General features: G+C 39.8%; 1 protein-coding gene across 6 annotated transcripts in view; it reads right to left on the bottom strand.

Annotated features, from left to right (window-relative positions):
- Positions 1 to 15,246, bottom strand: part of LOC101062682 (junction plakoglobin-like) — a 70,796-nt gene that overhangs the window by 22,694 nt on the left and 32,856 nt on the right. For 4 of the 6 annotated variants that reach the window (XM_029836778.1, XM_029836777.1, XM_003964377.3 and 1 more), the window contains exons 2-5: positions 10,110 to 10,221; positions 8,476 to 8,691; positions 6,121 to 6,374; positions 5,802 to 6,040 (exon numbers count right to left, since the gene is read on the bottom strand). In XM_029836778.1, the coding sequence (XP_029692638.1) occupies positions 5,802 to 6,040; positions 6,121 to 6,374; positions 8,476 to 8,691; positions 10,110 to 10,182 (782 nt within the window). In that variant the 5' untranslated portion in view covers positions 10,183 to 10,221. The remainder of the gene's footprint in view (positions 1 to 5,801; positions 6,041 to 6,120; positions 6,375 to 8,475; positions 8,692 to 10,109; positions 10,222 to 15,246) is intronic. The other 2 variants (XM_029836776.1, XM_029836775.1) reach the window with 2 other exon arrangements.

Genomic DNA, 15,246 nt, shown 5'->3' with positions numbered 1-15,246 from the left:
ACAATAGAGATTCTCTTTGTCCATGCATTACGCTAATGTTCAAATGGAGTGACAGACAAAAGATCCTCAGGGCCATTGCAGTGGAAACACAATTGAATTGGCAAGGTCAACCCTTTCGGATACAACACAGTTTTGCAGCAAAGATATTACAAAGCAAGAAGAGTAAATAATTCCAGAGCATCGTTCTGCACCATACTTCAGAGACGTAAAATACAACTAGAACAACATGCAGGAGGCAGCTGTGGGCTTGACACTAAGGCCGCCAAAGGATTTGGGGGTCATATGAATGAATTAAAATAAGGTGATTTTGCTATTGTAAATTCTTTCTTTACTATGTGACCATGTGTCTCTTGTTAATTCAGAAATCCAAGTCCACCACTTGTCTTTTAGATCCCATCCCAACACACCTGTTGAAGGATGTTTTACCATTGATAGGCAGTTCTATCCTGGACCAGATCAATGGTTCTTTAGTGACAGGTTATGTACCCCGGTCCTACAAGGTGGCAGTGATTAAACCGTTGCTTAAAAAAAATCACTAGATCCTGAAGTCTTAGCAAATTATAGGCCAATATCCAACCTTTCTTTTATCTCTAAAGTTCTTGAGAAGGTTGTGGTGACTCAGTTACTAGAGCACCTGCAGAGGAACAGCCTGTTTGAGATGTTTCAGTCAGGCTTTAGAGCTCATCACAGTACAGAAACAGCACTTCTTAAAGTTACTAATGATCTTCTTATAGCTTCAGATCATGGACTGGTCTCTATGCTAGTTCTGCTGGATCTCAGTGCTGCTTTTGATACAGTTGATCACAGCATCCTGTTACATAGACTGGAACATGTGATTGGGATTAAAGGGACATCACTAGACTGGTTTAGATCGTATCTATCTGATAGATACCAGTTTGCTCATGTCCATGGCGTTCCCTCTTCATACAGTAGGGTTAGCCATGGAGTTCTGTACTTGGACCAACCCTTTTCATCTTGTACATGCTTCCCTTAGGGAACAAATATTCAGCAACATGGAATAATTTTTCATTGTTATGCTGATGACACTCAGCTTTATTTATCCATGAAACCAGAGGAGACAGAGAAGTTAGTGAAGCTTCAGACCTGTCTTAAAGACATAAAGTCCTGGATGTCTTCAAATTTCCTCCTCCTTAACTCAGGAAAAACTGAGGTCGTGGTGTTTGGTCCTGAACCTCTCAGGGATAGATTAGATCATATGATCACTCTAGATGGTATCTCATTAACATCTAGTCTCTCTGTGAGGAATCTTGGAGTAACTTTTGACCAAAATCTCTCCTTCAACTCACACATTAAAACAGTCTCGAGAAGTGCTTCACCTACAGATAACAAAAATTTAGCTACACCAGACTCCCCAAGGACTGAAAAACTCCTTTGGCCTGTTCAATGCAGCCCTGAAAGAAGATCTGGATCTTCTGGTCCTGAACCTCCTTCAACTCACACATTAAATTAGTCTCTAGAAGTGCCTTTTTTCACCTGAGGAACATCACAAAGATCAGGAAACTACTGACGCGGCATGATGCTGAAAAGTTAATTCATGCATTTGTTACTTCCAAGCTGGACTATTGTAATTCTTTATTATCAGGGTGTCCAAACAACTCTTTAAGAAGCTTCTAGCTGATCCAAAATGCTGCAGCCAGAGTTCTGACAGGTATTGACAAAAGAGATCACATAACTCCTGTACTGGCGTCTCTTCATTGGCTGCCCTTTAAATTTAGAATCATTTTTAAAATCCTTCTTTTGACCTACAAGGTCCTCAGAGGCCTAGCTCCATCCTACCTGGAGGAGCTAGTGATACCTTATCAGCACAATAGACCGCTCCGCTCTCAGAATGCTGGTCTACTTGTGGTTCCCAGAGTTTCTAGGAGTAGAATGGGGGGAGCATTTAGCTACCAGGCCCCCCTGCTATGGAACCAGCTCCCTGTCCAGGTACGGGAGGCTGACTCCATCTCTACTTTTAAGATGCAGACTAGTTATGCTGATCCCCCCCCCCTTCTCTATTCATTTACAGGTATCGGCGCCTTCGGAGCTGCATGACGACCTCCAGCCCCGCTGACCCGCTGTATAAATAGTGTATTTTTGTGTGTGCTCTGTGTCCGTCCTCTCCTCCCCTCTCCTCTCCCTCTCTCTCTCCTTCTCCCTCTCCTCTCCTCTCCCCTCCCTCTCCTTCTCCTCTCCTCCTCTCCTCTCCCCCTCCTTCTCCCTCTTCTCTCCTCTCCTTCTTCTTCTCCTTCATCTCTCCTCTCCTCTCCTCTCCTCTCCTCTCCTCTCCTCTCCTCTCCTCTCCTCTCCTCTCCTCTCTTCTCCTCTCCTCTCCTCTCCTCTCCTCTCCTCCCCTGAGGCCCTGGGATTCTGGAAAGCACCTTGAAACAATTTTGATTGTATAAGACGCAATATAAATAAAGATTGATTTGATTTGATTTGTTAAAAACATTTCATTTTTGGAATATATAGGAATATATTGGAATAATTTTCCCCATCAAATTATTTATTTATTTATTTTAACATTAATGGAGCATCGGGTGGGCTCTCACACTGGGTCAGTAATTAAGGTCTGAACGATGCAGACTGATTTGTTCTTGCTATTGAAGAGAATATGTGTTTATCTTGTTATCATGTGTTCTACCATACGTTTCCGTTTTTTGTTAGAAGTACTTTAGAAGTTAGGAATGATAGAATCTTTAGTAAGTGTAATAAAGATCAGTGACCCTTCCTTGACATGATTGTTGTTTAGATAGTTGTAATCAGGAGGAGACAGTCAGACGTGAAGTGATAAACCCCCATCGTAAAACTGGACAGCAGAGTGGTCTTGATGAGCATGTCTGCAGGAAGAAGGTGAACTTTGATCTGGCCATTTGGTAAAACAACGGAGAACAAGGACTATGTCAGCAACCAATGGGACTGGAAGAAGAAGACGAGGTCATCCAATAAGAAGGACTGGATTGGACTGAATTAGCATCAATAATTTACGTATGTGTAAAAAAGACTCGGTCAAGGGATAGTTCGGTTGTCAGACTTCATGCCCTGGCAAGTGACTCTGTTATTGTAGGGTTATGAACTGGCCCGGAGCTCTGTAATATTTGTATCTTGAATTGGTTCTATTTGCTAAATACATTTTGAAAGTGGCATTTTTCTTCTTGAAGTCTTCATTTAAAGAACATGTGGATTGGCAGTGACACACGAGAGGTATTGCGATCCAACACTATTTGAGCTTAAAGTGCATGTCTTTTTGAGCTTAGAGTGCACGTCTTTTTTCACCATCATCATCCGTTTTTGCCCTTTGGCAGAATAGACTTTTCTTTTTCATCCTTACTCCATGTCTCATATCACTTATACACTATCTAAGTGTTCAGTAAGAAAAAAGTGGTTCATTTCAATGAACTGCAAAGAGTCTGGGCTAAAAAATTCTTATCTTCAAATAACATGAATTTGAAATCTTTATTTCTCTGGGTAGTAGAGTAGGCTTTAAGAGGGACGTAAATGGACACTAACAGATGTGGCAGTGTATCTGCACATAAAGAAGACTCATACAGTCCAGCCTATGTTGCCATGGTGGTGAAATGAACATCACACAAGCATGTGTTGTGGTATTTTTTAATTGCATTTTAACCTCAATGCTGAAAACAGAAACTTGTACTACATATTCTATTAATAAAACTCTAGCACACTTTTTTTTGCATGTTACATTACACAGAAGAAATTTCTTTGGGTTGATGGCAATGCCACCTTTGTTGAGTCTGTATAGGTTAAAGATCCATTTTTACCAAAATTAGCCATTTAACTATTGATTAATATGGAAGATAAACAGAAGAACACTTTAATATGAGCACATATCTGTGCATATATGCTGACTCAGGCTCTCAAGAAGTTAGGTAACATGACACTATTTAGATTTGAGCTGCCAATATTGTAATTGCACAAATCTTTGTTTTTGTCCAGTCTTTGAAGTACCGTATTTTCACGACTATAAGGCGCACCTAAAACACTGAGATTTTCTCAAAAATCTACGGTGCGCTTTATAATATGGTGTGCCTTGTGTGTGGACTGAGTTCCAAAATCTGCTGTGTGCCTTTGGTGGGTGCACTACGGTAAACGCTCTACCCATCGATTAGCAGCACACCTTCGCGTAAGGATCCTCTAAAATGGCGCCGGTCAAGCGACACGCGTATGAGGCTTACTTTAAACTACAGGCCATCGAATATGCGGCTGAAAATGGCAATCAAGCAGCTGCAAGACATTTTAATGTAAATGAGTCCATGGTCAGAAAGTGGAGAAAACAAGAAAGTGAACGAAAGTGAGGAAGACGAAGCTGAGTTTCCGCGGGAACAAAGCAAGGTGGCCCGAGCTGGAAGACCGAGTGGAACAGTTGGTTGTGGAACAGCGAACAACTTGAAGGGGCGTCTCTACTGTCACCATTCGACAAAAGGCCAAAGCGATTGCTGAAGAAATGGACATTGAGACATTGACATTCCAAGGAGGTCCGTCTTGGTGTTTTCGCTTTATGAGGAGGCGGCATCTCTCCATACGCGCAAGGACAACTGTTGCGCAGCAGCTGCCCGCAGATTACCAGGAGAGGGTGGCCATTATCCGCACCTACTGCTGTGACAAGATAACCGCGCCCAGCCCATCTATGAGGCAGCAGCGGGCAAGTTATGCCACCATACGCGGGTGGATTGTAGACGCATGGGCTATGATACCGTCTTCATGTATTGTAAGAGCTTTCACAAAATCAACGCTGAACCGGAACCGGTTGGTGAGTCTGATTCAGATGATGAAGAAGAGGAATTCGGGCTGTTGGACATTGAAATAGCGCAGCTTTTTAATTCAGATACAGAAGATGAAAACTTTGATGGTTTTGTGGCAGAAGAGTGCATATTTTATTCAATAAATATGTCGAAACTCACTGTTTTACTTCCATTGTCATTTACTGTATGTTTCAGCATGCGCCTAATAATACGGTGAGCCTTGTGTATGTTTTAAATGCAGAAATAGCACCCATAACTGTGACTGTGCCTTTTAACACAGTGCACCTTATGGTCGTGAAAATACGGTATACAAAATTCACTGTTGCATTTACTGGCTATGTACTGACTAATGGTGTGAGACTTTGCACTTATATAGAAAGCTGTTGTGCTATCAGGGCTATGCCACATTAATGTGTGTTAACAGGGCAATCATGTGAAGCTGAAGATGTTGAGAGTCAATTTCCAAACTATCAGCTTCAATGAGAGAACCAGGGGCGCTGCCAGAGATTTTGGGCCCCATGAAAAGAAATCCCACAGCTGGGTATTAAGTCGGTGGAAAATGTTGATACTGTTTTACATAAAACTGCATTTTAATGATATTTTTGACAGTCCCAGAATCTGTGGGAAAAAAACCCTAATGTGACAGACTTCGGTGAACACTAAGAAAATCATGAAATATATATCTGTATAGAAACAAAATCTCTTTTTTGACTTACTGAAAATGAGCAAAGCAGCTTGCTAAATGTTTGCCTGCATTGATTAACTGACTAACACAACAGCATAAGTATAAATAGAGAGTTTTATTCTCATTGTAGACAGAACCTTTGCATATCTGTGCATGATGAAGCTTCACTTCCACTTCCACTTCTATCTAATATTAACTTCAATCAACTCTGAAATAAAGGTGGATGATGAAGGGCAGCTAAGATTATCCTATTTTCCATCACTTGGAATAGAGGTTCTCTGGAAATTTACATTTTAGTCATTTAGAAGACGCTTTTGTCCAAACAACTTACAGTGAGATATCATAGATGTTACCTTAGCATGCGGATCAGTGCCGGAATTCCTCCAGACTTAAATATTGCCAGGAGTCCCTCCTTCTGATGTGACAGGCTGTGGAGTACACTGGCTGTGCAACGAGCTGTCTCCATGTCAGCAGCTCTTGTCATGGCACGCACCACAGCACCAACTACAGCTGGAGACTGCACCAACACTCGTCGACTGGCTTCCTTACGGGTCAGCTGATTGACGATCATGGCTGCTTTGTTCACCACAACCTAGAAGGGCAATTAAATATGCTACCTGTCTGAAAGCTTAGATGGTGAATTCTTAGTGATTCAGCGTGATGGCATCCTACCGGGTCATCGTCGGCCAGCAGTTTGGTCAACTCCGGCACAGCCCTGGTAGCCAACTCAGCGTCGTCCTGGTAATTTATCAGGTGGACGATCGCCGTCTTTAGAAGATGGGATGGTTCTGCCAGCCTTTGTACGTTGCTCTGTTGTGTGGGATCTGGTTGAACAGGCATGGCTGCCTCCCCTTCCACCAGGGTCTCTGGGAACATAGCAGCCCTGACACGCTGAGCTCGAGTCAGTGAGTACTGAGAATCTAAATCTAGCAAAGACATGGAAATAGACAATAGAAGGCTATGAAACATAAAGCTGATTCTCTAATACGATTGATACGATTTAATGCGATTAATTGGTTGAATTATGCCTAAACATGTATTTATAACAGGAAAATGAAGGTGCTTGTTCAAGTCAGTGCTGAACACACAGCTAACATTGAACTGACTGTTATCTGCATGTGTTTAATGTGTCCAATTTAAAGGAAACCATTTGCATTAACTCGCCACATGACAACTACTGAGCAATTGAATAAGTTTTAATTATACTGATACATAATAGCATTTCTTACAATGGGCATGCTTCAGAACTAACAGGAGAGTCAATGACAAAGTCAACAACTTTTGCAATTCACTATACCACATTTGTGTATTTAGACAATTTACTTGATCTATGCCTATTCTCTCCTCTACCTCTCCTCTGCTCTCCTCTGCTCTCCTCTGCTCTCCTCTCCTCTCCTCTCCTCTCCTCTCCTCTCCTCTCCTCTCCTCATCAAGAAGACTAGTTATGCTGATTCTTGTGTAGTTTTTCTGCTCCCCCCCGTATTCATTTACAGGTATCACCGCTTTCAGAGCTGCGTGATGACCAGGTCAAGGGATTCTGTAAGCGCCTAGAAACAATTTTGATTGTAAAAGACGCTATATAAATAAAGATTGATTTTAATGATTGATTGATTGATTGATTGATTGATTGATTGATTGATTGATTGATTGATTGATTGACTGTAAATAAGAAATGTAATTTTTGAGACTGTCATTTGTTGACTGCAGAAATGACTGGTGACTGCTTTTATATCAAATAAAACACAAGTGTGGACATCACACTGAGGTTAAGCTATTATAATACATATTCTCACATTCTTGGCAAATACTCCATTTCTCTAGTCACACATTGGCCGTTGAGACTTAAAAAAAGTGGAACAATCTGCCAGTATGCATTCATGCGTGTCAGCGACTAATGGACTATGAGTGGAGTTAATAAAAATCATAATTCAGAAGCAAATTCCAGATCAAGATCAAAAATGTCCTCCTTCTGTGTCCTGTCTGTGTCCAATGCAAAGCGAGGATAATTTCGATTATAGATAGTTATCACTATCACTAAAGGACGTTAAAATCAAATGTTTTGCTCTCAAACATAGTGGCGGAAAAATCAGTAGCAGACACATCAGACAAGTCAGAGTACTGCTTTGGAAAAATATATTGGCATCATTGGTGTTACTGGCCTTGCTTGAATGAGGATCCCTTTTTGTGTTGTGCATTGATGGTTGGCTATTAGAGCTTTCTTGTATGGTCATTTGGCTAAAGTTTTACAGTTAATAATGTAACATAATGAACCATGTCCTTGAAGGCCAAATGATCAGTAAAATTCACAAATTTGAAAATGCAAAAAAGTCTGTAGAGGAGTCTGAATGTTAGAATGCTGTTAGAATGTGTGTCTGTGTTGAGACTACTATTGGGTATTCAGTGATGATGGATTATATCGGATTTCATTAAGAAAATGAGTTGAATAGGCTCCAGCACTCTCCGTTTTTCTTATTCTTATTCTTAGTGGTTGTAGTAGAGGTGGTATTCATCTCTGACAATTAGATGACACATTCCCTGTTTACTTGACATGTTTCTATTTAGCCTTAAGGAGAATCCTTAGTTAACATGATAATGTCATTAGCAAGAAAGTGTGATTCTTTAGTCACTGCAATGCTTGATTCCCAACATTGGAAAAGATGTACACATCCTTGCTGTGTTGTTTCAAAAGGTCTTATTTAAAAATAAAAGGAGCTGAATTTACCATGGGATGGTCATACCCTTTTACACATCAACAATTTTAAATTTCAAGTGATTAATTCCATTACATAATATATGGAGTCAGAGATGTGCACATATGTCTGAAAATGAAATTAATCAAATTTGCCTCTGAGCAATTTGCTGTCGCATCCTGCTGAGTTGCCGCAACCCTCTGAACACTGATGCTTACTTATGTCCTACTGTCATTTAACAACACACTATTGCAAATATCTTAAATAGGCCAAATAATCACTGGAAGGAGCCTCAAAGAGTTGATAATGATGGCGACAAAAATGTTGACCTGCTAACCTGTGGGGCTCTCAAGTGTTCCAGATGCTGGCTCCCCTGCTCCAGCGGTGTTGGCAGCAGGAGTCGTACTACTGCCAGTGTACTTCTTCCGGCCGCTGTAGTCAGTGCTGCTCTCATCGTCTCGGACTGTGGTGGCCCCTGAGTGGATGCCAGAGTCTGAGGCGTAGTAGGTTTGCTGCCACTCTGCCACCTTCATCATGCTGTCTGCTTCGCTCACTGCAGAGAGCAACACAGACATGCAAAATGGACTGATTGTAAAGGGATAGAGACAATTAAGCAATCACTGTGATGTTACAAAGAGGTGGACTGGCTAAATGGACAGGAAGATCGAGTGGGAGGGATACATGACTGTGATGGAGGAGGATTTAAGTGGAACACAAACACACAGTAATGTGTAAAGTGAATAGTAAATGTCATGTTTTTTTCGACTAAATAAGTACTGTATCATGTATACTCTCGTAAGAAAAATCTAATTTGAATAAGAAAAGCAGAAATGAAAACAGCAGTTGAGAAGAGACACTTGACCCAGAATTCAAATACGAACAGTAGGCGTGGGAAGCAAATAAACTAAAAACACTATCATGGGACATAAACTGGGAAGACATCCAGACAGCAAGTATAAATAACACAAGATGGAATGCACTTAAACAAATGCTAATTAAACAATCTCAGTGGATCACTTGCACGAGTTTTAAGCAATGATATAATGAGACAAGTGCACGCTGTTCCATGAAGAATACACATCTGTTGAAGAGTTCAATTTTGTGTCGATCGTTGGTGTTGCTTGGCAAATCAGGTAGCTTGGATTTATGGGATCTTCCTCCTCCATGTTCTTTTTGTGATATTCTTGGTGTTATTTATTTGCCATTTGATTAATCCTAACTTTGTTTTTGCTCAGCCTCCCAGGATCTCAAACCTGACCATCTTTACTAAGAAGAATATAAACCAAAGGGACATTTCTTTAATTATTTTATCCACCCATGCAACACTAAATCCCTATTTTCATATCCCAATAGGGAGGAACAAAAAAAACAGCATTAGTGCATCGATCTGAACCAGAGATGTGGATACGTGTATATTGAACCATATTGTATAAACACAGTACAACTGTTTCTTTATATTGGTGCCACACATGGATTGGGCAGCAAATTAACATAGGAAAAATGAGCAAGAATGAGGATGACTGAGTTTGACTAGGGTCAAATTGTGATGGCCAGAATATGGCACTTGCAGAGTGTCCCCAGTCTGCAGTGATCAGTATCCATCAAAAGTGTTCCAAGGAGGTGGTGACCCAGAAACAGGGCCATAGGCAGCCAAGGCTAATCAATGTGCATTCCAATTCTTTACTTTTATAGCCTGTTACAATCCAAATAGTCTCTAGACTCCCAGAGCTGAAATCGCCTGCTGATGGCCAGCTGGGTGAAGAAGGAGGAGAAAGTGGGAAGGACCAATAAAAGAGAGAACAAACATCCAAACATTAATTAGACAGAGGAGGGAAAGTTAAAATTGAGCAGGTCAGTGGCCAGATCGAACAGATGAAGGACTGCAGCTCAAAGTCACAGGAAAGTGTCTCCTTGGGTTCTGTCACCCATAAGGCTCCATATACATGTGTAGTGTAGATGGAAAATGATTACCTGTGTTGGATGTAAAGGACAGCTGATGAGAGATCAGTGTATTGAGAGGGTACCTACTTTGCATCGACATCATCTCCCTCCACTGGTACCACTGCCTTTACAGACCTTTGACCTGCGAGATGGAGAGAAACCATTTGTCTAACACATTGTGAAAATGAATGCCTTAATTGTTGCATAAAAAATAATTGATTTTTTATGACTCATATAAAGTTCCATCTATATTTTGTACATGTACAGGTCACCCCACCGACAAGACAAAAACCAAAAACCTTCATGACCACAGACTGTGCAGATCTACAATGACAGAAGAATGTGACCTGTTACACAAAGTCCATCATATGATTCCTGTTAAAGGGGAGTTTCCTGTTAAAGGGGAGTTTTTCCTTGCCACTGTTGCTCGTCTGGGGTTAGGCCCTGGGATTCTGGAAAGCGCCTTGAAACAATTTTGATTGCAAAAGATGCTATATAAATAAAGATTGATTTGATTTTGATTTACAATAAAAGGTAAATGAAAATTGCAATTCTAAAAGGCTTTATATTGTAATTGGGGGGGCTCTATAATTAGCAATGTTATTTGTTGTTATTGGTGGTGCAAATAGATAATATTTTGGGCATAAAGGCAAAGACTATCAAGAGATCAGCAGCAAGTTTCACCAATGTCATCGTTGTGAGGATTCCAAGACTCCGGAGAGGACGCATATATCTGAAACCCAGAGAGTAATCCTGGTAAAAGGTCACAGCATAACAACTTCAATGCCAGGAGCACTTAGCAGGCCCCCCGCTGCCTTGTGGCAGTTAACACTCTGAGATGAAAGATGAATATGTTTGTAGGGTTGGGGTTATTTGTGTTCTCAATTATCTTTTCTTTTTAATTTTTATAATCTAATTTCATACACAAATTAATTACATCTACTAGAATGGAAAACGTGAAATATAATGTAAAATCACCACCCCTTTGTTCATTTTTTGTCCAGTTTTACTTGTTTGATGACCCCATGGAACAAAACCTGGTCCACATCAAATGAATTAACTTTAAATTAAACTCACATGCATAGAATTCGTCTGATTTAAAAGATAAAAATCAAGACATTTTTGTACATTTGTGCCACCATTACTCATTAAATTATGTCTAAACTAAGATTATTAACAAATCATTCCCTCTGTGCTAAGGTTGTGCTGGGTCTACAGTGAAGACAGTCTAAACAAACCAAGCTCAAAGCATCATCTCAGACTTTACAAGGATAAAAACTTGATGTAAAGACTTGGAGTTATACTTATTGACTTGTTTCCCTCATTTAGAATATTTAATGAAGGCAGAGCACTTTGAAAACGATGGTGCCCCTGTTGCAGGTCCATCAATAAATACAATAATGACATTCTTATTGTGTGCAATAAATAATGAGTTTGTACTTACTTACAAAATTGTATAAATGGAATTAAATACTGCTTATTTTTATTTGATCATTTGAGAAAAAGATTTAAATGATTAAATGATGTCCAATGATGAAATCACAAAAATGGCTGTCAGAGCATTAGGGCCGCATTGCAGTCAAAAGAGTTCTTTAACGCATACAAAACAATAACTGATAAAGGACTTATATTTAAAGGAAAATTAGAAACTTTTAATGACCATTGATGCCTTTTCATTTCAAGAGCTTGGCAGAGCAACACGTTCCTCATCTAATCTCTTCTCACTTCAATTTACAACTAAGAGCTTCCTTAAACACTTTCCCTGATCAGATGATAAAGGGTGTTAATTAAGTTGATCCTTATTGTGACTCAAGATAACACAGACCCTGTAAAAATCCATCATATACTGTAATTGTGTATGTATTTCTTGGAAAAATTGTAAGATGCCCTGAAACACTTTGGTCTACAAATGTCTAATGCAACTATACAGTTGGTCATTATTATCTGAATTTCAACAAATTAGAACATTTTACAATATCAAAGCATGTCAATTGACCAGATCTCAATTTATTAAGCATCTGAAAACGTACCACATCTTGGATTTTACCATGATACAATTATTTTTTAATAATTAAAGAGGCTGCAATTACACTTGACACGCAAATGAGAGCAAAGCACTCAGGGGAAGCTACAGGCCCTTCTCAGTATATTTCGTCATTCTAAGTCTGTAGTCTGCAGAAGAACTCTGGATTCTTTATATAATTTCTGTGTCTGTGGTCCTCTTTTCTTGGCCCATAAATCCCTCCCATGACTGCCAGGATTCTGCTGTGGTGGTTAACAGGGAGGGGTGACATTGGAGTGTCTGTATGACACCACAACTGCTGACAAATCTGCCATTTCTATCAAACTAATGCATATGTCTGTTCCATATCGTCCAAACAGAAGCTCAGACTCTGGTCTAACTTGTCAGTGGAAGCTGTCTGAACAACTAGCAATGACTGCTGCAGCAACAAGGACAAGCAGCCTTTCAGGCCACCCAGGGGCACATAAAACAGTAATGACACGTACTGTGTGACACATTGAAAAGAAACATGGCACAGAAAGTTTCACCTCTATTAATCAAAAGAGGTTTTATTTGCAAAAGCTGTGTTATTTTATATTGCATTTATTGCTGCGCTGTATGCTTCAATTCTGAAAAAAGATGTTAGAACTTTGAAAGCAATATATTCAAATTAAATTGTAGTAGATTCTTTCCTTGATGTTTTTAACACATTCCTCCAAGCAAATGTTAAACAACATAAACTACCACATTAACATAACATTGCACATAGTAGCATCAATATATACAGTAAATGTTTGCTTCTTTTCACCAATTCTCAATTTTAAATTAAATTAAACAGGTTATGGACAACAAATCATTTCACATCCTTTACTGTTTTCTAGCTCTTACATAACTCAATTAATGTACTGAAGTTTGGGGCAGTTTATCACTTCTCATTCTTCAAAAGAAAGCAATATGGATCATTTACGTGGTAGTTTATAGAATCACAGAAATGCATTACTGTTACAATCAAAGCTATTATGATCCAAACATCTAGTGTAGTATGTGTGCGCAGTACAAGGGATTTTTTTTGTATTTCAGTACATGGAGTTAAATTATGGAATGGTTTGAGGGGGACCTCACAGCATTTCCGAACATACAGCAGTTTACACGGAAGTGCTGGGGTGAAGAAGGTGTCTGTTTTTCACCAGATGTCTCCTGTTGTTATTTATTTTGGTATTCTTTATTATAATAATTGCAAGTAGGTACTTAATAAAAAGAGATTTTAGGCTAGAGAAGTATTCGTCTGTAAGCATTGTAACAGCACAGATGGCGGATGGAACAGCACAGGTAGGCTTCAGTGTAACAAATAAACACAAAAAAGCTACAAATCAGTCGCATTATCATATATAAACCAAGGACAAAAACATGTAGATGACACAAAAGCATTTGCAATTGTGAAAAAGCAGCAAATGGAATTATCTAATAATCCTTTGCTTCCATATATTCTTTTTATATTGTTTTGAGATTCTTTCCATCTCCTCCTTGTGTTAAACCAGGCAACACCATCAGGAGCTTCAGTGTGCCCTAAATTGCTCTGTACCTCCATATGTTTGAGACACAACCTAATTAGAACTGAACAGACACTAAACCATGTGGAGCCACAGAATCACATTAAGTTCTGTCACAGGTTGTTGAAGCATGATGATGGTGAAACGGGAAAAGAAATGATTGACGAGTGGTTAGTTTGGTCGGTGTGTGTTTGTGTGCGGGCATGTGTGTGCATGCCAGAGGCTGACTCTTGAATCTTCCCCTGCAGCAGTTAAAACAATGCTTAATTCATGACTGGAAAGACACACTGTTCCTTGTCGCCACTGTCACTGAGGGTCAGATATTCACAAAGAGTGAGCATCTTTCCACGGCCACCATGCCTACAAAGAAAGAAAAAGCACATGGACATAAACCACATAACCCACCCTACAGCAAGGTTAATGGCACCGCTAAAACGCAGCCTGATTCCTTGTAAGTGCAGGAAATGACTGTAAAAGCATACATCCTCCTAAAAAAATAGATGAAGGAAATGTTTAAATTTATAACTGCGTTCTATTACAAGCAAATGTAAGATGTGTGCTGACTGATGGAACAGCGGGGGCAGCTGGCAGAATAATTTGGCTGGCCTCTGTGACTGACAACATGACAGCTCAACTGGCACCATCATATGCTCCAATAGCAGCCAAATGTGAGTGTGTGTGTGTGGGTGTGCATGTGTGTGTTGAGAGAAAATATGCACCTGTTCATACACTTAAAAAAAAAAGTTTTAAAGGACTAAAGGACTTCTCCATTTAAATTTCCCATTCACAGGATGTCTTTCCTAATCAAATAGAGGTTTTGAAAACTGCACGTGTTGTGCACATTTTAAATATAAGCGTGACCTGAAATTGAAAATAGTATATGTCAATATTTCCATTGAACATGGTACGAGAAAGTACATGGACAGTGCAGCAGCTGTAAAGTCAAATAATTGCCACAGTCACGCCTCACTGTGTTTACTTGAAAGCGAAATGGAGGTGAAAAGAAAGGCAACAGTGCATTGTTGATCAGGGGAAAAAGGAATTCTCCCACATGTCTTCCAGGAGCTGGTATAAGCTGTCTAAGTCTGTCGATGACACCGAGACACTTGCCAAAACAGGCTGATATCTGCTTATTGTTTTTTTTTTTACGTGAATCATCATTTTCAAAATAAAAGACTGAACAAGGTCTGGCAAGTATTCTCTATACAATCTGTGCCACTTTGATGATGACAAACTCATCTCTCCCACTACCTTCACCCCAGGGTGGTGCAGAAAAAGGTTAAGAACAAGGTAATGTGCACTTTGCAAATGGAAGTACTATTTGCGGACAGTTGTGATACAGCGTCCATTATTAGTATAAAAAAATGAGGCCTTTGTCCCTTTTATTGAACATCTTTATCCACCAGTTCTGACCTCATGTTTCTATTTAACAAGGTGTCACAAACCCTTCAGCACCCTACATATCAACTTATGTTCAATTAAGTTCTTAAGCCACATATGCATTGCTAAAGTTTTTTTTGTTGTGTTCAGGTGACAATGACTGGACAGGAAGTGACTCCAAAATGATGGTATCACCTGAATGCAAAAGGAAGGAAGGAGATCATTCCAAAGCATG

This window comes from Takifugu rubripes, chromosome 5 (assembly GCF_901000725.2).
Source record: "Takifugu rubripes chromosome 5, fTakRub1.2, whole genome shotgun sequence".
Taxonomy (NCBI): Eukaryota; Metazoa; Chordata; class Actinopteri; order Tetraodontiformes; family Tetraodontidae; genus Takifugu; species Takifugu rubripes.
Note: the sequence above shows the minus strand (reverse complement) of the source record. Positions and strands in the feature narration are given on the sequence as shown.